General features: G+C 35.4%; 2 protein-coding genes across 3 annotated transcripts in view; both read left to right on the top strand.

The window, feature by feature from the left end:
• Positions 1-12,914, top strand: part of LOC131155065 (autophagy-related protein 18a) — a 32,313-nt gene extending 19,399 nt beyond the window's left edge. The window contains exons 2-4 of one of the 2 annotated variants that reach the window (XM_058107977.1): positions 10,470-10,674; positions 12,129-12,255; positions 12,666-12,914. In XM_058107977.1, coding sequence (XP_057963960.1) covers positions 10,470-10,674; positions 12,129-12,255; positions 12,666-12,756 — 423 coding nt within the window. In that variant the 3' untranslated portion in view covers positions 12,757-12,914. Of the gene's footprint in view, positions 1-10,469; positions 10,675-12,128 lie in introns of both variants that reach the window. The other variant, XM_058107976.1, reaches the window with a different exon arrangement.
• A 7,547-nt stretch (positions 12,915-20,461) lies between these two features.
• On the top strand, positions 20,462-21,960 carry LOC131154800 (glutathione S-transferase-like). The gene is made up of 3 exons (XM_058107556.1): positions 20,462-20,803; positions 21,061-21,109; positions 21,199-21,960. Exons 1-3 carry the CDS (start codon positions 20,654-20,656, stop codon positions 21,645-21,647), a joined length of 648 nt encoding a protein of 215 aa, XP_057963539.1. The 5' UTR covers positions 20,462-20,653; the 3' UTR covers positions 21,648-21,960.
• Positions 21,961-22,212: the final 252 nt, after the last annotated feature.

Here is a 22,212-nt window from a genome sequence, read left to right on the forward strand (position 1 = left end):
ACAGCTGAGAACCTATTTGGTCTTGTTGGATCTTTTCTTTTTGTTCCTAATTCCTTCTAGCTTAGTAGTTTAGTAGCTCCTACAAACCTTCATAATGCAAATTGCATATCAATTAACCACAATGCCCCAATTCTTGGGCACTTTAATAATTAAATCTCTTTATCCCTAATTTCACAAAATAAGCAAGCAAATTCTTTGGCACTTCAACAATTAGGTTTATCTGTTTCTAATTACCCAAAATAAAGTAACATTCACAATAAACAAAGAAAATATGAAATATCTCAAATTACAAATAAAAAAACAGACATTAAAATTGTTTACCAAAAGAGAAAATCAGTGGTTTTAAATTTCAAGGAATTGAAGTCATCCACATTCTTCAATATTCAAGATTGTAGCTTCAATTATCCAATCTCCATACAAGCATCATTCATGGTTCCTAATAAAATGAAGCAATATGAAAGTTATAATAAGATAAAATTAAATTGACGATAAATGTTCAAAAAGAAATGAATACATAATCTTACCATTATATCATTGATGGTGTGAATACTAGAAGAATTTAGGCCAAATTTATCAAATTCTGAAATGAATTAAGAAGAAAAAGTCAATAAATTAGAGAAAATAAATGCAAAACAATAATTAGAATAAAACAACTAGGAAATGTGAAAAATATGCCCTAAGAAATTAGTTTTTACCTTTCTCAATTTTATTAAGTTCTTCAAGGCTTTCTTCATAGTTAGGTGGTAGTGGTGAATTTCGCAACTAATCTCGAGAACATATAAGAGCCTCCACAATTCTTAGGAGTCAATGATGTCCTGAAAGAATCAAGAACACTACCTCCCGTACTAAATGCAAACTAAGAGGCAACAATAGCTATGAGGATAGTCAAAACATCACATGCTACTTGTGAAAGGATAAGAAAACCTTGAAATTATTTATCTTCTACCATCCTAAAATATCAAATTCATGACTAGCCTCTTCAAGGTCCACAGAAAGATACCTATCAAGATCACTCTTGCCTTCCCCACCTTCTTTTTATGACCTATGCCTCTTGAATTTATCTACCATAAGCATCCTTATCTTCATTGATGGTTGCTCAACATCCATCATACCACTAGAAAGAACTAGAGCCAATTTTAGAAGTTTTACCACTAGGTCCATTGCATTGTCTACCCCCATTTTTGTACTCATCAAGTATAGCAAAAATAACATCTTTCACCTTTTTACTCAAAATTGAAGATGGAGGAGGAGAAAATAGTTGAGAAAGGCCCCACTCCACATACTCCAACTTGTATTGAGGATCAAGAACGATGGCAACAAACATCATTATGTTCAGTTTTTCTGGATTCCCCTAATAATCATCATATTTATGTTTCATTTTGAATGCCATTTCACTTAATTCAAAATCATCACTATCATCATATTTATATTTTATTTTGAATGCCATTTCACTCAATTCAAAATCTTCACTATTGCACTAGTCTTCCAACAAAGCATTAACCATGCAAATTTCATTGAAAGAAGTATTAGAATCACATAATTAGAACCAGAAACACGCAAAGTGAATTCATAGAAATATTCTAAGAATTGCACCATCCTCCTCACATTATCCCAATCATCTTCCATTGGCTTTCCTTTTCCACCATCTCTCGAAAGATCAAGTGCAAAATCTCGATATTTTTCATCATATCTATCTAAAATTTTTTGAAATTTTTAAGCAGTGTCCAACATCATGTATGTGGAACTCCATCTAGTACATACATCAAAACACAAATGTTTTTTACAATCAATTTTGAAGTTCTACCAGGTTATTGTTTAATATATTTTACTGCTTGCCTAATTTGAATTACCGAATCTTCGACAAGTTTCAATCCATCTTGCACAACTAAATTAATGATATGTGCAACACATCTCATGTGCAAGAACTGACCATTGAGCACACTACCCTTTCAATTGTTCACCCTCCTCTTTAAGTAACTATTTGTTGTACCATTAGAACTTGCATTGTCCACAGTAATGTAAAATCTTCATCTATTCCCCAAATCTAACAAAGCTTTCTCAATTGCAAAACCGAATACTTCCCCTCGGTGATTAGGAACTAGACCAAAACTCAAAATTATTTTTTGTGACCTCTATTCAATGTCAACGCATAGTTAAACACATGTAACTAACATTCTATAAAGAAGTTCAAGTGTTTGTTGTAAGGCAAACTCGTTGATAATTATGTTTCAAAATATTTTGCAATTTCTTTTTCTCTTCTCCATATAAAAGAGGACAATCCCTAGCCACTGTCACTCGTGATGGAACCTTAAATCTAGGTTCCATGAGGTTAAAAAAATGTTTAAAACCTTGTCCCTCCACAAATCTTAAAGGTAATTCATCAACTATCAGCATATATGCTAAAGCCTTTCTTAGAACACTTGCATCGTATTTTTGGCATGTTAATTGTTTTTCTTCCATCTTTGTTTCTAGTTTGAAGTTAATCTGTGATTGATTACGATCACGAGGTCTCCTATAGGGATACCTAGCACATGTATTTAAGTGATTCCACGAAACCCTTGTTGCATTTCTTCTTGAATCAGCATAGAACACTTTTGGACAATATTTACATTGAGCTTTTACCTCTTGAGTGTCATCAACACATAATCTAGTAAAATGGTCCTGTACCTCTGATCTTGATTTAAATTTTTTTGTCACCCAAATCTGTTCCTGAAGTAGCAACCTTATCTCTTGACTTTGTATTCATGCTTGGGCTTGGACTTGGGTTTGGGCTCGAACAAGGAGTTGTATTGAGACTTGCTTTGTCCCTAATTTCAGACATCTATAAAAATCATGTATAATTGCAAATTCATTAGATTTGAAACATAAACTAATGTTGAAAAACTCACAAATTCACAATCTAATAGATTAATATTCTCTATAATATTTGAGAAGCAAGCACATGATGAAAGAGATTAAAAAAATAAAAAACAGAGAAAACTTGTATGTCCAACTATATTTAGCAACGCAGTTTAGTTATGAAGATCAGTGAAGCAAAATAGTGACTACTATAAATAATATATATAAATAGAGGTAAAAGCTACACTACACCTCATGCTGAAAGAAAAGCTATGAGTAACACCCTAACACATGCTTCATTGTCAAAAAATACCTATTTTTTGCACACATGTAGAAATATAATTTGAGAAACAATATAACAATTAACATAGTACATCCAACAATCAAGATGGAGTCCATATACATGCGGAAAACAACTTATTTCCCACAATCAATATTTCCGGTGTTCCATAACATGACAACAATATTAATATTGATGATTTGATACAATTAAATTATTGATATCAATATACAAATATAATCAACCATCAAATTTCTTAAGAAAGCAAATATACAAAAAAACAGGTAGTGCAATGTGAGGGTCGCAAGTACACTCTGAAGATGCATTTCTTGTGTTTGGGCAGTCCCCCTTTTATGATTTTTGAACATTGGAACATTAAAATCAATTTTGCATTTGACCATTCAAATAGTGGAACATCAATTTTGTGCTTCGGCACTTCAGTATCCAAAGTAGTAAAAGTAAAAAAACAGCTAGGATGTGACTCAATTTGAGCAAAGAAGTGCCTTCAAGCCTTCAACAGAGAAGAGGTTGGGAGGAGGCGATTGCGTGTGCTAAGGTAAGATCTCCGACAAACAGGGAGGAACTCGAGCAAAGAAGACTCCTTGAGCCTCCGACAAAAGCCAAGGTTGAGGCTTTCGCTTGCGAGGTTGGAGACTTGGGAGGCTTTCGCTTCGATTTGCTGACTGCAGAGATGGCCATCGCTGTCCTGGCTGAGTGGGGATTGGGGAGGGAGGTAGAGCCGCAGGGCGGCAGCGGGGCAGCGTTGAGGCAGAGCTGCACTCGCAGTGGGGATCAGGTGAGAGCTTGAGATTGAGAAATGAGAGTGAGAACTGAGAAGAAGAAACCCTAGATTCACTTATATTAAGGGACTGGATCCTGTGTGGCGCAGCCTACTACGACTAGGATAATGGACCAATCATATATTCATTCATAGTAATTATATTAATTTATATATAATTTATATTTAAATCAGTTTTTTTGGTTTTCAGTTTGGTTATATTTATGAAACCGAAATAGAAACCGAAAATTCATATTTTCTAGAACCGAAACCGAATACCGAAAATTGAACCGCTTGTGTTTTCGGATTAGTTTTCGGTTTTTTGGTAATTTTTGTACACCCCTAGTAGCTGGGCATATACCTTAACTTAAAATTGCGCCTTTGATGCCTTAGAGTTTAAGGCGTATGCCTTTTGATCCCCATCAACTTGTTTTCCAAAATATGAAATTTAAAAAAAAAATAGAAAACAGAAAATTTGGGCATGAATGCCCCTTCTCTTTCGTGCAAGCTTCAGAGTCCCTCCTCGAAAAGGCAGCTCCTTGAAGAAGCATCTCCCTCTACAAAGAAACTCCCTTGACGAAGCACACCACCCCCCCCCCCCCCCCGGGGGCCGCCTTGACAAAGTTGGCCTCTCTTTGATGAAGTTCTTGATCTTCTCCGGCAAGCTTGCTCCTCATAGTAGTCAAAGGTGCAAAATGTACTTGGAGCAAGGTGTGAGGTGAAGGCATGCGCTTCACAAAGGTGAGGCGCATAATTATTAAAATTGTGTACAATGCATGTTTGGTGGGTAATTGATATATGAACACATCAATAGTAATATTAGAATTTAAATTCCAAAATATTCAATGCCAAAATTTGAAATTTAATGAAATTTCTTGGCCGAAGGCCCAAAAGCATCAACATGGTTCAACATCAAAAGAAAATAGTTCAATAAAAGATTTCAAAGTCTAAAATTTAAAAATCCTTCCCAATCATCAGTTGTTACTCATCATCAACTAAGTCTACCAAAATATCATCATCTTCCTCTTCATCATCAGAATTTTCTTCTCCAACATCTTTTTCCATTTTTGTCTCCTTTGCACTACCCACTAGGATCTCATCCTCATTTGCAAGGTTCCAACATTGTAGTCCGGCCCCTAGCACTGCTAGATGAAGCTCTTCCTCTAGAAGATGATGACATATTTGCACTTATTCTTGATCTAGTGTGATGCTGCCATGCAGGGGGTTATTTACTCCAGCAGCTTTAGCAAGATAACCCCAAGTCAAAAGATCATTTTCAAACAAAAGTTCGTCATCCTCATTGGAATCGCCATCCATCCTACCAATCAACCACTCATTACCATCATCAATGTCTTTTAGAAGGATGGGATCAGTGGTGTCACGCTTATTGTATTAATGCCTCAAGGCTCAAAGTTTGATTATATTTTACAAATACCAAATCTTTCAAGCGTTGCTGGGTTAGCCTATTTCTCCTTTTGCTATGAAGTTGCAAGAAGTTTAAAGTAATGTAGTAAATAATGATTCTAAAAAGCAATAAACTGGTAGTTCATGTTCTTTAATCAATGATATCCTAATGACTTACATGTTGAAATATGCTCCAATTTCTTTTGCAGTCAGTAGCACAACACGTGAGGCTAAGGATTTTCATAGCAAACTTTTGCAAATTTGGAATGATATCCACCATTGCACTGTTATAAAATAAATTTTAAATGAATACCTACTAGCTAAATAGAAAAAATAATTTTAGATAGAAAGAGATAATAAAAAGGCCACTTTAGTCTGTGCTTTTATCTTCCTTTCTCTCACTGCCAAATCAATTCCAAAGAGGCCACTAGCGATATAAAACTTATGTAAAACTTTATCTTGCACTTAAAGGGTTGGCACCAACTTCGCGATATATTTGTACAAACCCACCATGGTTTCTTCATCTTGTGAAATGTGGGGGTTTGAATAGAAATATTTTAGGTTCAAGTAGTGTGTAGATGCATGGAAAGGTTGATGGTGTTGGCATCCCCGCTTCGTATCAGTAATTTCAAATGCCTCCTTGAATTTATTCTCTCTCTCTCTCATCGAAAGCCTTAGCTATGGCATCCTTAGCCCTACCCATTGCTTCATAAATATATCCCATTGCAGGTTTCTTTTCCCCATCAACCATACGGAGTACACAGACAAGTGGGCTTGTCAATCTGAGAGCATAGACAATGGTAATCCAAAAGGTAGGCATCAAAACAATTCTAGCTGCTCTTTTTCCAGTTTCCTCCTTTGCCCATTTTGTAGTATACCAATCTTCAGAAATAAACATCTTCCTCAAGTTGCTCTTTTGAAGGTGGATCGAACGAAGAGTGATGAAGGCAATTGCAAATCTTGTAACTGTAGGCCTTAGTAACTCGTTTCCTCCAGTGAACTATCTCATCAAGTTCACCTCACCAACATGGTTATAAATATAACCATTCAAAAATAGTCCTTTTCAAAATTTGTATGAATTGAAGGCATCTTACCAATATCCTCCAATATTAAATCTAGGCAATGGTTAACACATGGTGTCCAGTATAAATGTGGCCTCTTTGCTTCCAACAATCACCCTGTTCAAAAATCAAGGAGTGAGGCCATTAAAATGTTAAAACAAACACTGTATACACTATAGAATGTAGTTTTAGAAATAAGTTCTTGTTTGCCGCAACATAGTTTGAAGCTTTATTAGTTACTACTTGAATCACATTTGGTTCTCCAATTTCATCCAACATCTTATCAAGTAATTTGAACATTCTATTTGCATTCTTGACAAGATTGATTAGATGCATCAATAGACTTGATGAACACTAATCCCCTTGGAGAGTTCACTATGAAGTTTATTATGTATTTATTAGCAACCGAATCTCTCCAACCATCAGACATAATCGAGCGTCCATATTTTGCCCATTCCTTCTTATGGACCTTCATCAACTCTTTCGTTCGACTAACTTCCTGCTTTAAAAAATGAACTCTCACTTTATGATAGCTAAGTAGCTTTGTTTGAGGACCATATTGCCCATTTGATTCAAGTACCATTACAAAGCTGTCCAAACGTACAACATTAAATGGTATTCCAGCATCATACATCCACCTAGCAAAATCTGCCACTGCCTTTTGCCTTAAATCTTTCTTGCATGCTTTATTTATTGATGTTTGCTTCTTCTTCCCTTCTTTCCTAGTTTATAGGCCCCTTCTGTTTTGGTTTCTTCAAGGTAAATTGGTATGAACTTCGACTTCGACTTCCACTACTAAGCACTCTCTTGCCACGAGGGCCAATTTCCTGAACTTCATCCTCTTCATCTTCACCATAATGATCTATGTCATCAAGGTCAGGAAATAATTCATTTTCCTCCTCTATATCTTTCTTCAACATATACTTCCTAATCTCTTGACATACATGAGCAGGTCACTTAGATCATTCTTTTACATTTCGAAATCCTTTGACAATATGTTGTTTTTCCCAAAATATTCCTCCTTTTGTGACTTTGCCACAAAAATTGCAAGTCAAATTATTTCTACTTTTTTGATAATCCAAACGTGCATACTTCCACGCAAGATCTTTCTTTGCAGAGCCAGAATTTCCACTTCCAGAATCCATTTAAGATTTAAGACCTGTTATCCTAAATGCAAAAGCAATGTCTAATAAATTTCAGAAAAATGCATACTCTGTATACTGCATTTCCAAATAAATTACAAAACAGCAGCTAAATTCAGTAAAAAAAAAATGTTATATATTAATTATAAACTTGCATTAGACTACATAATTAATTACATAAAATATTATAAGAAGAAGCAGCAGGCAACAGGCAGCAGAAGAACTGAAGAAAAACTGAAAAGGAAGTTGTTGAAGCAGAAGAACTGAAAAAGAAGCAGCAGAAGTACTGAAGAAGAAGAATTGAAGAAGAAGAAGAAGAAGAAGAAGAAGAGGAAGAACTGAAAATGATGAAGAAGAAGAAGAAGACTAACTAGTTTGAACTTCAAAGCAGATGAATTGATGACTCACGAAGGCTCGAACCTCAAAGATGTAGGGCTCCTACTGGTTCAAAGGCTCAAAGACGAACTGACGAAGGGCTTCTGCTGCTGTCGTGCTGCTTTGAAGGGTTGAAGACGAAGGGCTCCAATTGGTTTTGTGCTGGTTCAAAGGGTTGAAGATGAATCCTGCTGGTTTGAGTCAAAGGCTCAAAGGCGAAGGGCTAGGGCAGTAGGGCTGGTTTGAGTCGAAGGCTGGATTTCTGTAAGAGGGCTAGGGCTCGTTCTAGCTACATTTTCTTTATTAACAGGTTCAAAAATTTCAAGGCGTGACTCACTGCGCCTGCCGGAGCCTCTTGAAGGTCGCCTTGCCTTAACAGGAATGAGGCGCTAGCCTTGTTGCCCCACTGTGCCTCGCGCCTAACTACTATGCTGCTCCTCTGATGCCATTGTCTTTCTAGTAGACCACAACTACCAATCTTCTCTTTCGCTATTTGTTTCTCTCTGATGGAACAACTGGTGTCTTCAAGAATCCATTTGTACTCTCTCTCTCTCTCTCTCTCTCTCTCTCTGTGCAGATGAGCTGCTCCCCCACCATTTTTGTGTCTTTGTTTCATATTTGCTGGACATGAATGTATGTGGCTGTCTCATTATAGTCCACGGGCAGGTGGCTGCCTCTGTAGATCTTTTTCTCCAAATTATTTTTTTTAAATTTAAAATTCAGAAAATAAAATTTAGGATTTATTTTGGTAAATTGCATATTAATTTTGGTATATATTTATTATTTTTATATATTTAAAATAAAAATCAAATTCTCAAAAGGCTTATGTCTTAACACATCTAGGTTTATGCCTCATCTCACTAGGGGTAAAACACCTTGCCCTTAACGTTTTGCCTTTAAAAACACTGGAAAGAATTATGCACAATTGAGCAAATTAAATATTGACAATATGCCATCAATGGGATAATCTCCTCTTATCTATTGGCACTATGCGAGCAACTCTTAAAGCCACGATAAAATATATTATTTGATCAATATTTCAGTACATTTATTTGTTAATAGTTCTGTGTTAATGGTGGGACAGAAAGGGTATTTTTAGGTTGAAAGACAAGACAAAAGGAGTAGACACCTCCTTGAGGAAGAGTCCGCTATAAATGAATTGATTGGGTGGTCAGTAGATCTGGTGACTGCCACATGTCTATATTTTGTGTGTTGTGTGACTGAGATACGAAGAGGGAGGGGGAGAGAGAACCAGAAAAGAAATATCGATACAAAAGAAACAAACAATAGAATAATTTCAAACCTTCCCCTTTTAAACCAATTGTGAGCAAACTCACTCTCTCTTTGCTTTTCCTCCGTCTCCTTTCATGGTTAGAGACATAATCATGTTTGGCTGCGATTGAATAGGTAATTGAATCCTTAGATCAAGGCATATAAGTGCCTACCCTGGACTTGGGCAATAAATTCTTTCCGCATGGGTGATCTTCTCGGTGAAAAGATGAAGTCAGTGAGTTTCCTGTGTTGAACCTTTAGCTAAGAGAAGAATTTGTTGGGTTGAAAACTAAGTTCACAAATGTGCTTTTTTGGTTTAGAGTGGCTGATGATTGACGAATGGGCAAGAATCCCCAAGGTTATATCTGGATGAGTATGGTATCTACCGTTTTCTATCTATCATGTGTGAACATGTGCATGCACTCACATTTACTGCTATGAATATTTTAAAGTTTTGAGTGCAATAGTCTGAGTGCTTGAGCATATGAAATGCTATTTTTTCCTTTTATTATATCAAGCTGGATTTGTTCAATTCTTAAAATCCAATGAATGGGGGATGGTTCAATGTCACATACAGCTTTTCTCCAATACTTGAGTTGAAAATGATATGTTTATGCAGCATTGCCTCTCCAGCCTGAGTACTTCAATATTTTTGAATGTACACATGGAGGAGGGGCATTTTTCCAGGAAAGTGTCATTTAGGGCTTCTGTGGATTGGAGATACATTCTTTCCACAGTTTGTCAGATCTTGAGGTTAAATAATGTTTGCACATAAATGTATCCACAACATGAGAACTTCAATTCATTCTGAATATTTATGTAACATGAGTAGTTTGTTGCATGCCATTCATCTAAGCAACAGCAGCAACAACAAAAAAATAATAAGAATGTACCTGGACTTGGATTAGTATTTTTTTGAAAACATTCATCAATTTAATTGGTTTCCCAATTTACTGAACAATCTTAATAAATTCCTGGGCCCAGAAATATGTGTTCTGTCTGGTTTTGTGTTATCTCATAGAGGAAAATGTTCTCAATCGGGTGAATTGGTGGAAAAGGATTCATGTAGCTAACCCCAACTAATGAGACTTAAGGCTTCTTCTTCTTGTTTTGTGTTGCTGCTATATTATTTTTACATGCCTACTTGATACAGGAGAGCACTGGGCAATTCTATATTGTTCATTGAGTCGTAAGCAGATCATTGTTTCTCTCTTAGAAAGCCATACTATTTCACATGCAGCTTCATATTTGTTCTCACTTACATTTGCAGGATCAAGAAATATCTAATATACTGTTGTTTATTGGTTGCTTCATGAAAGGTAAGAAGGGGTGCAGATAGAGCAGAGATATATAGTCTGGCATTTTCTCCAACTGCGCAGTGGCTAGCAGTCTCAAGTGACAAGGGCACCGTCCATGTATTTAACCTCAAAGTTAATGCAGCATCCCCAGGGAATGACAACTTACGCACCACATCTGATCCCAATCTAGCTGCTGCATCTTCTGGTTCTTTCTCTTTCATTAAGGGTAAGGCACCTGATATTTATCTGTATTAGTAGTGCTCTGCTTTTACATTCTGCAATATTTCTTTCTAGGTGAAGATACATTTGTAATTTCTTTGACAACGTAATCAATTCATTATATTTCTATTTTATATATATATATATATATATATATATATATATATATATCCAATAGACTTGAGCTATTAAAGATATGGACCCTAACCATGATAATAGAAAAAAATTGAGGTTTCCTTCCATGGAATTCTGGAATTATCATCCATTTCTACATATTTTGTGAGCAGTGTTTTTTAAATGCCATGCAAATTACCAACAGAACACTATCATTGCTTTCATGAATTGCTTAATGCTTCCGCTTACATTTCTTTCTATGACAATGAAAGTGTTCTATTGGTAATTTGTGGTAAACTTTTGGCTGGCTAGTTAAGCCAGAATTCTTTTGTTAGTGTTGCACAGTCCTACACAAAGGTGTGAAATATTCGGCCCATGACACCAATGTAACGGTCTTGGGCTCAACTCTGGTGAGGTATTGTCTTCTTTGTCTCATTGGCCTCACGGGTTTGTCCTATAAAAGACACCTCACATGATTGGAGCCTAAATCATCCTTATAAGCCCAAGAATTTCCTAATACACATCCGTTGTGGAACCGTGACAGGCTCTCCCATTAGATCTCTGACGCTCTCGTTGGAGTGGTTTATACCTTTGTGTAAGATCCACCCACATGATAGTACCCTTGGTAGCTTTGATACCAAATGTAATGGTCTTGGACCCAATTCCGGTGAGGTATTGTCTGTTTTGACCCATTAGCATCACAGATTTGTACTATAAAAGGCGCCTCACTCAACCAAATGCTATGTGGAACATGTGGAATGTTTCATTTATGCGGCATTCAAGCATGCAGTCCCTAAATGGAGAGGAAAAGACAGAATAAAAGGTCTTGCACTCAGTTAGAAGTTCTTGTAGTCCAATTTTATAGAATCACATTTATACCATGTCCTTCATACCATTTGAATTTGATTGGATGCTGGACTATGATTGCTTCTCCAATGGACTATTACCCTTGAGAGTTTATTCTGATTATCAGGACCTGTGAATCCAACAGGAGATATTTTGTTGCACTCAAATCATTTTTCCGTTTTGCTCCTGCTGCCATAATCTTTTCCTTTTTGCTGCAAAAGAATATTAGATCTCTATGGCAGGAACATTAAAAATAGCCCTGTTAGTATATAATGAGACTTCATTTTTTTTTCTGCTGTTCGTGTGTCATGTTACTGATTTATGATTGTCTCCTTTAGCTCACTGCACTACTTATTGGAGATTATCCAGTGGATGGTTAACGAATGGCACACCAAGAAACAGGACACAATGCCACAAATATGTGTTCCTTGTTGAACTGAACTGTAGCAATAAGTTTGTATGTTTCTTTTATTTGGTTATAAATCAGGTATTCATTTGCAGGAGTATTACCCAAATATTTTAATTCTGAGTGGTCGGTGGCTCAATTTCGATTGCTGGAAGGTTCTCAATACATCGTAGCTTTCGGTCACCAAAAGAATACTGTGGTTATTCTTGGCATAGATGGAAGGTACGTGGAAAATCCAATACAATTGTTTGTTGTATCTGCATTTTCCCGAGCATGCATAGAGACACCTGCTACCACATGCATCTTCTGTTTTGTTTGTCTTTTAAGATGAATATGGTGCGTTGGAAACTTTGAAAGGAAAGAATGGGTTAATATGGAACTCAGAGGTGCACTTTGCTCATTGATCACAACACCCACCATACTTGCAATTTCTATTATCAGTTTGAAATGTGATTAGGAGTGAAAATAAAACTGTGCCATCTTTTTTGGTCTTTATTTTAAATTGACAATTTGAGAGAACAAGCTTGAGGTGTTTGTAAAAAGATGGGTGAATGTGTTGAAGATGTTCTTGTCTTTCCTGCCTTTTGTTCTCCTGTTTGGATGTGTAATGATATTATAGAACTTGAATGCAGTTTCTACCGATGTCAGTTTGACCCAGTAAATGGTGGAGAGATGACGCAGCTGGAGTATCACAACTTCCTCAAGCCAGAAGAAGCCTTCTGATGGAGATCCAGGATGTATATTATTATTTTTGTTTTTTTTTCCCCTTGTCAATTCTTCTGCTGGAAGGTAAATTGTGTTGTAAATATGAGTATAGATGGATGATAGTTGCAACTGGTTTACTGATTTCACAAATATAAAATAAAAAAGGTGGCTTGCTATGACTTTTTCCCCCCCCCCCCCTTTTAAGGCATAGATGGATAATGGTGGCAGGTAGTTCACCAATTGACCAAAAATAAAATAAAAGTGGTTAGGTGTGTGACCTTTAGGTTGAGATGTGGTTGGTTGATTGTACGTTTGTGAGCATGAATTTTGGGTTTTGGATTTAAATAAAATAATGTAAAATTATACTAAGGGCATGTACGGCATTATGGATTATAGGCTTTGAATTTGAACTCAGGTCGTTTGGAGAAAAAATTAATATAATTATGTTACATTTAAAAAAAAAAAAAAAAAAAAATTCATCTAGATTTAAAATTTGAGGTCTTTCAAACTAGTGATATATCATCTCATCTATTTGCACACGTACTGATCAAGCAAACTTTGGATATTGATGGTTTACCTACAAAATTGTAAAACCCTTAATTTTCCTTTTTACAAAAAAAAAAAAAAAAAAAAACTAAATTCAAGGGCATTTTTGTACTTGAAATATTTTAAAGTAATGGGAGAGAATAATTATTTATAGAATAAAATTTGAGTTCTCTTTTTTTTCCTTAGTCATTAATCCCCCATTCTTTTTTATTTTTATTTGAGGTATGTTTTGGGTGTCCGTTTCATGGTTCGTGACTAATCTCACATCCTATGTAGTTGGCCCCACAACCCATAGTGGGTAAATTTTCAGGAGCCCAGGAGCTGAATTGAACCTGGGAGGCGGAAACCCGCTGACCTCTTGAGAGGCACTCCCAGAATTCGCTCAACCAACTGAACCACGACTTAGGGGCTTTTTTTTTTTTCCCTTTCTTCCCATTAGAGAACCTTGTAGCAAGAGGCACGGTTTTGTACAAGGTGCTCTTTGCTCATCCATTAGTCACTTTTAGTTGTATTATTATCTACAGAGATGACTTTTTTTTTCAAGTGGAAAAAGTTAACTCGAGATGATAATAAAATTCATCTTTAGATTGTAATTTCTATTTTCTCATTGTAAAAGATTGGATGCTCTATGTTTCAACTTTTAAGAGTCATTCTCCTTGCATTGAGCTTCTATAATTTCTTCTCATTTTATACAGTGTTTTGAGAATTATATTACACTCTAGAGGCATGGGTATTTGTGTAACTCTTACTATTTGCATAAGCTACAGTTTTAGATTTCAAAATGTGCAACATCATAAAATTTCAAAAATATCATCAACTCACTCTTGGTACCATGTTCAAGTTCTAACTAGTTTTGAAAACTCTTCCTTTTGCACTTGTTGGGGGAGAGGGGGGGAGGAGGGGAGTCTCTTTTGAGTTCCTCCTCCTGCCTCTTCAAAATTTGAAGGTGATTAGAGCTAAAGATGAATACAGACTTATCTTGAAGATACTATTATGTTTTTTGACAAGGTCCAAAATCAAATAAGGAATGGATTACGAGAATTCTGAAAATTACAATTTTTTTGCCTTTAGGCTCAAAAAATGATCAAAAGCCAACAATATTGACCTGGTTGACAATTGGGACGCCCTTAATTTAATATATGTTTTATTTATCTAGAATCATAAGGAATTGGTTTAATATTAGTTGGTACCTTCAATTGTTGCTTTAGAATTCTTCTCTTTCTTTGAATTTAAGCAACCACTTGTCGCTTATTACAAATCTCTCTTAGAAGGCAGTGCCGTTGCAATACTAAACTACTTTTGACACTTTTTAAGCCTTCTGTTATATTCTAAACACAAAATCAAATCGCAAAGAGACATATGAAATGTTTTCCGTTTTTTTTTTGGTTACGTTCTAGAGATGGTGAGAAAAGGGGCAAAAACAAAGGGATTATAGCAAAATAGAAAAAGTCCAATATTAGCTAAATCTTGTTTGTTGATCATATATATACTTTCATTTCCTTCAAATATGACTTGATAGCCTTCATAATTTACATGAAATCTTTGAAATCCATTATCACTTAATAAGTCGTTTTACTAGTTTAACAACTTAAACACACCTAAAATATCCCTCCAAAGAATTTTCGAAGAGTTGACTAGAAGAGTTAAGGTCCACAAGATTTTTGAGGTTGAAAGATATTTGAACCTTCCTACTAAATTTTTCAAGTTTTTGTGAATATCATGGACATTATCAAGAAATTAGTGAAATCTTGGCTAGAGAAATTACTTTCCTAAGCTATATATATTGGACAGGTCAAAGCTATCACTTTAAATCTACTTTTCTTTTTCATATGTTGTTTCAAACTTCCTCAATCTCTTTGTAAGAGATGGACTTTGTGAATTTTTCAATAAGATCGTTTCTTTTTGGTAGCTTTTCATGCAACCCTAGCATTGCCAAAGGATGAATTGTAAAAATGGTACTCCCATTAAAAATATTTATTTGATTTTTTACACATAGAGGATCAAAATGTTGAGAATTCCACTTGTGAGCTTGTCCCACATTGAAAAATTAGAGTGGATGATGAGTGCTTATATACATGATTGGACCCAAGACCCAATAGGCTTAAACTTTTGGGTCAAATTGGTGTTTACTTATGTGTATCAAGCCCACTCATGAGCTCTTCCGGTCCTAACAAGTGGTATCAGAGCCGACGGTTCGTAACTTTGGGTGAGCGACATCATAAAAAGGTCGAGACGTGAAGCTAATTTTCCTGACGTGCTAATAGTTGGAGGACCAAGTGTGTGGCTGAGGCCAATAAGGATCATCTAGGCTGGGATGGATCTGAATAGGGTCAAGACATGAGAGGTAGGATTGGTTTGAAGGCATGTGGAATACAATCCGAAGCACGTAAGGCGCCAGTGGTAAGGCCCACTTGAGCAATTGTTGGAAAATTAGGCTTACTCCTAGAAGGGAGACGATTTTCATTCAAGGGAGAGCAGTTGGAACTTATAAGTGAGGGGGAGATTGTTGAGAATTCCATTTGTGATCTTGTCCCACATTAGAAAATTAGAGTGGATGATGAGTGCTTATATACATGGTTGGGCCCAAGATCCAATATGTTTAAACTTTTGGGTTAAGTTGGTGTTTACCAATGTGTATCAAGCCCACCCATGGGCTCCTCCGGTGCTAACACCAAAGACTTGGTGGCTTTCAAGCATCTTCCACCATAAAGATGATGATATCATTGACGTGTCAGGCATTTCTTTGAATTTGGGATCTTAGCTCTTTAGTATGTAGTATCAGAGCTCAACAACTTTATATTTTTTGTTGTATAAGAGGCAAAAAGATTTCATTTAAAATGGTCCTAAATAACTTTATTCACATCAATGTCTAATTATTACATTATATCTCAACATATAATGCACTCGTGCTGATAAAATAGCTCGAGTGAAGGTAGTGTGCGGATCACTTGGCCAAGTTCAGTTCAACAAATACTTATCTAGAGTTGAATATGGTGTATCCTAGTAGTGCCTTGAGATTTTTCGTCTAGTAGTTGATAAGTTTGAAATTATTTTTCTTCGATAACTTTGTTTTTTAGTTCCTTAATACCCCCTCTCTCTAACCCCCCAACTTCCCTAAAAAAAAAAAGCATCTGCGTAATGCACTAGTACATAACAGAGGAGTTAGAGCCTAAATTTAATATCTTACTTAGGAAAATGAACTTTTTTTTTGGGTACATACTTGGGACAATGAACTACACATGCATAAAACAAATTCCAAAAATAATAAAATTTTCAAGTAATCCAAGATCTTAAGCCAATAAACCAATGCAATGTTATTTACAAGATCACATCAAATGGCATACATGACAAATAAGGACATTTTCCTAGACAAGGAAAAAAAAAAAGTAGTTGCAGCATGCACTAGTGCATAATAGAGAAGTCGAGGCCTAAATTTAATTATATTTCTAAGTAAAATGAGCTACACATGAATCAAACTAATTTATAAGCACCCACCGCTTGTCTTTATATTTATTTTTTTTCCTGAACCATTGAAAGAGTATGACAGCCTTTGTCATCCCTAATGTGGAGTCTAGAGAGGGAGGGGGGGGGGGGGAGAATAGACTCTTTTACGTATTTGTGTTTTTATCTACAAAATAAAATATTGACAAGATACAAATGATTATATCGCAATATGTATAAGATAGATCATACATTAAGCGTAGATAAAGGAGTGAAGAGAAGAGAAGCTTAACAAACAATTTTAATGCGGTTCGGCTTTTTTCGTACGTCCACGCCTTGAGACACTCAATGATTCTGAATCCACTATATGTGCTCCTTAAGGACAGAGAAGCCTTTACACCATCAAGGGAACAAATCCCTTCTTGCTCACAAAGAGTTTTACCAAGGGAACAAATCCCTTTTTGCTCATAAAGAGCCTTAACAAGCTAGGTTCATAAAGAACCCTTACAAGTTGAAGAAGGTATATAAGATGTTGATGCAGTAGACAATGCTCCTTGAATGAACTAATATCAATCAATAACAAATCCTCACACTAATCTCTCAAGTACTAAATCACATACAAGATTAGAGAGCAAGAGAGATAGTGAGCATTAAAATGATGAACTAAAATGTAAAGTGCTTGTATACGATGTTCACCAGTTGTGAAGTAGTAAGTTGTAATCAAAACAAGTTAGAAGCCTTGTATGTCATTGGACATAGTAAAACAATTTATATTTTGAAAACTAACCGTTTATAGCTGTTGGGTTTTGAATCCCAACACAAACTGCCGCCGGATTCACAAAATTGTGGACGGTTTTCACCAAACCATCGACGGTTTTCACCAAACCATCGACGGTTTCTTCAAATTGTGGATGGTTTCCTCAAACCGTGGATAGTTTCTTTCGAGCAATTCTCCTAATTAGCTTCATCTTGAAACCGTTGATGTACCTATGGAAAACCGTCAATGATTTTCCTTGTTTCTTGAAATCCTTGATTTTATTATTTTTTAGGTACATAAAAATGATCTTAACACAACTGGGACCAAGTATATTAAAGTATACAACACTTAGACCATTTAATCTTGTCCCATTATAAACAAAATTGAGTTTAGGATATGCAACTCTTTCATCATATAAATCATGGGTTTGACTTTGAAAACTTCGAAGTGTAAAAACTATGAAAAACATATTTTTCATGATGAATGATATCCTATATGCTATATGGACTAGTACGTATGTGCAATTTGCTCATCTCTTTCTCAATAAGCTTGCGTGAAACGACACTAAAAGAGTTATAACAATTCTACCTCAAAGACTCCCCATTTTCACAATTGATCCATTGGATGTGCTTGATATATTCTATGTGAGTGTCCACTTCTGTACAAATTAACATGTATCTTCATGATTTCGCCACTTGTACCTATCATAACTTGATATGCAAAGGTTAGTGACATTAGAACCACTAATTAGTTGTAATAATCAAAATGCGACAATTATGATCATGTAGTCACTGAGGCTAACAATCTCCTCATTTTTGATAATGACAAACTATTGATATTTCCACATGATATATTTTTAAGCTCCTCCTTAATTTATACATATGGTTGAACAAAATAAAAATTTACTCCCCCTTACTATATGCATATAAAGCACAATTAATTAATTCAATTAATTATTTCATACCATAGGAGATTTATAACATGCAATCCATTCAACTAGAAAGTTCATTTCATTCAACATAGGATTAAGATTCAAAGCATCAAATTGAACTTTCATTTATAACAGCTTAAGCATTAAACTAAATATTTAGGTTTCACAACAACTCAACTAAAAATTAAGATTCAAACTAATCCGAACTTATAACATAAAAATCTTTCTCAAACCAATTGAACATTAACCTAAAGGACTAAAATACAAATACACCAATTCTCTCCCCCTTTGATCATCATCAAAAAGAGGAACTAATCATCACACCCTAAACCCAATATGAGCAATGTCAACTCCCTCCTCTCACCAAGGCTCCTCAAATAATCATGAACCAGGGTTGCCACAAGGATGATTTCTTCTCAATCATACAGCGTCTGCATGCCTTTTTTTTTTAACCTCGCATTCGATTCTCGACTATCATTTTTGAGAGACAATTATGACCTAACAACAATAAACAATAATAACGAAGATACAATTGTAAATAAAGAAATAGAAAAAATGTTGTAAGACAGAAAATACGTCAAGGCACGCTATAATGTCGTTTTCCTGAAAACGTTATTTGCTTCCACCAAATCGGTGTATTGAGTCAACAAAAACATTTCCAGAATACAATGAAACTTAGAATATAATCTGATATCAGTTTGCATTATACACAAACGAAAAATTAATCACAAACACCCTTATAAGAATCTGAACAAATTTCTAGAATTCTGTTTCTGCAAAAAACAAAACCCAAAATTGAAGAAGATATAATTTGTGAAAGCCTTATGAGAGAAAGAGAAGGAAAGAATGATTGAATATTTCTATAGGATTCTTAGAGTTAATTCTGTTTTTAAATAGACATAATTATGTCTATTCCCAATATTTACAAAGGTGGTTATTTGAATAAACAGTTACATCTATTCAAATTAAACAATCAGTTAAATAACTGTTTTATTAATTGCCACTTGTCAGATTAAAATTTGACTGTTAGATTATTTATATGATTCAGATCGCACCACTTGATCTTATAAAAAAAAATATAAGATTAATTTTAAGTCATCCGATCATGATCAATGATCACAATCTCGCAACTAAATGCTTGTGCGCCAACTAAATGCGCCACTAGTGCCTCATAGCCTACGCCACGAATGCGAGCGCGTGCATGTGTGGCGTGTACTAGAGTACATATTAGCACTATCTCTACACCAACTTTAAGATAATATTTTACCTTATCATTTATTGATAACTTTTCTTTTTTCACTCTTTCCAATGTGAGACAAACCCACATAACATTAAATGCTACTCATAAGTGCTTTAAAAAATATAGAAATGGAAGACTTTGAAAACCCATAAAATCGATCATTTTAGAAAATATTTCAACAACAATAAATATATTGTTTTGATATGAGTTATTGTTATTCTTACTACATTATTGAAAAAAGGTTTGAAAAATAGTCTATTTTCATATATTGCAGTCTCCGTTGAAAAATAGAAAACATGAAAAAAAAATTGAAATTGCAAATTTAACAATATATGTGTAAGTAGTAAGTATATTTCATATTTAACAATTGCATTTTAAATCCTTTTTTATGTTTTTATTTTTATTAATAAAGTGAAAATAAAAAATGAAATTATATAGGATCCTTTCGGGTAAAATATTTTAATTGAAAAAATAAAAAAAAAAGAAAAATAAGGAGAAAACTCATTTTTCGTCATATTTTTCTCTTATAATTAAATACTACAAAAAATTGAAGGCTTATTTTAATATAAAAATTAAAATTTTTTTAAAAATCTAATACTGTGTAAAATTAAAATTTTGTACATGAATTTGGTATATAAATATATATATATTTATATTCTTCATAATCAAACAAAATTTTTTTTTAATATTTTATTTTTTAATAATAATTTTCAAATTTCAAATTTGCCCTTAATGAATTAAAAAGTAAAAATGTGACACGTCAATACTATATTTTGAATAACAGTTGGAGAAAGGGAGGTGGCAAATTAAGATCACAGTGCCTTGTTTGCACGTTCTCCATTTTTGCATTATTTTAATGTCATGTATGCGCTTATAAAATGAGGGGTCTCCTTCTCCTTCTCCATCTCCATCTCCATCTCCATCTCCATCTCCATCTCCATAGCAGAGAAAAAAGCAAAAGAATAATAACAATAATCTGAGAATATCAATTTTCTTTTCAATGGCGGGTTTGAAGGTTCACGGTCCTCCATTTTCCACATGCCTCATGAGAGTTGTGGCTTGCCTCTACGAGAAGGACCTCCAGTTTGAGCTTGTGCATGTTGATTTCAACACCCGCCAGCAGAAGACCCAACCTTTTCTCTCCCTCAATGTAAGTAATCCCCACTCCCCACCTACCCTTTTCCTAGTTTCCCTCTGTTTGCTTCCCGAGAAATCAACTTCTTCACAATGAAATTTTAACTGATGCGTATGGGAACTGGCCCATGCTCCCTTTTCTTTCCTTTTCCTTTATTCATCGTTCTTAATAAGGTACTGTTTGGGAGCCTGCATAATTTCAGGACTTTGATTTGAATTCTCTCTCTGATATGGCGTTTTACTTCTTACGACTGTGTTTTTGTTTTGGCGCAGCCGTTTGGTCAAGTCCCAGCCTTTGAAGACGGAGACCTCAAGCTCTTTGGTACATAGTCTTTTTTTGTTTATTTTTTGGATATATCGCGCTCATGCCATTGATGGGTATACAATGGTTTGACTTGCTACGGTATGCAGAATCAAGGGCAATAACGCAGTACATAGCACACGAGTACGAGAGTGCTGGGACTCAGTTGGTTTGTGCCGACTCGAAAAAGATGGCCATCGTAGGGGTGTGGACAGAGGTGGAGGCCCACCAGTTCAACCCCGCGGCAGCTCGACTCACAACTGAGCTACTTGTCAAGCCAGCGCGAGGTGTGGCTACCGACTCAGTTGCGGCGGAGGAGAATGGGTCAAAGCTAGCTAAGGTTCTAGATGTGTACGAGGCTCGGCTGGCTCAATCCAAGTACCTAGCTGGGGATTGTTTCAGCTTGGCTGATCTGCACCACCTCCCCTGCCTTCACTACTTGATGGGGACACGTGTGAAGGAGCTATTCGAGTCGCGCCCCCATGTAAGTGCGTGGTGTGCCGATATTCTAGCTCGACCGGCTTGGTCAAAGGTCCTCGCATTGCAAAAGAAGGCATAATCGAAAAATATTTTACACTGACGATTCTTCCATAGAACATTTGAAATCCTCTAATTACAAGATATTATGATTTTTGAACCTTCACGTTATAATTCGGTATTCTATACCGAACCATATCTCATACTCGTGTGAGTTAAAGTCCTAACATAGCATCTTGCAGTTGTCAAGTTTCAAATTTTATGGGGAGAAATTATCTTTTAAAGTATTTTTTTTTTCTTTTTTCAATCTTAGTAAGTGAATAATGGTGGTGGGGCTTGTATGAACGCACCTAACAATAATAATTTCCTTTCTTGAGGATGTTGTGGCTGAAGAATTCTAGGTGCCTCGTGTTTGGTATTTGGTGTTTGGGGGATGACCATGTGTTCTTTGAATGGTTGTTCCATGCGTACAAACTTTCCAATTTGGAATTAAAATCTGCATAAGTTGGGAGCTACCATTCAACAAGTGGAGTTAAGTAGAATGTGGGAATGTAGGGTGCATTTATGTTTTCATGGTTAGGGTTTATAAAGTTGGACTAGTATTAGATTTGTAGGTTCAATAAGGATATTAGTTATCACTTTTTCTA

This window comes from Malania oleifera, chromosome 5 (genome assembly GCF_029873635.1).
Source record: "Malania oleifera isolate guangnan ecotype guangnan chromosome 5, ASM2987363v1, whole genome shotgun sequence".
Classification (NCBI taxonomy): Eukaryota; Viridiplantae; Streptophyta; class Magnoliopsida; order Santalales; family Ximeniaceae; genus Malania; species Malania oleifera.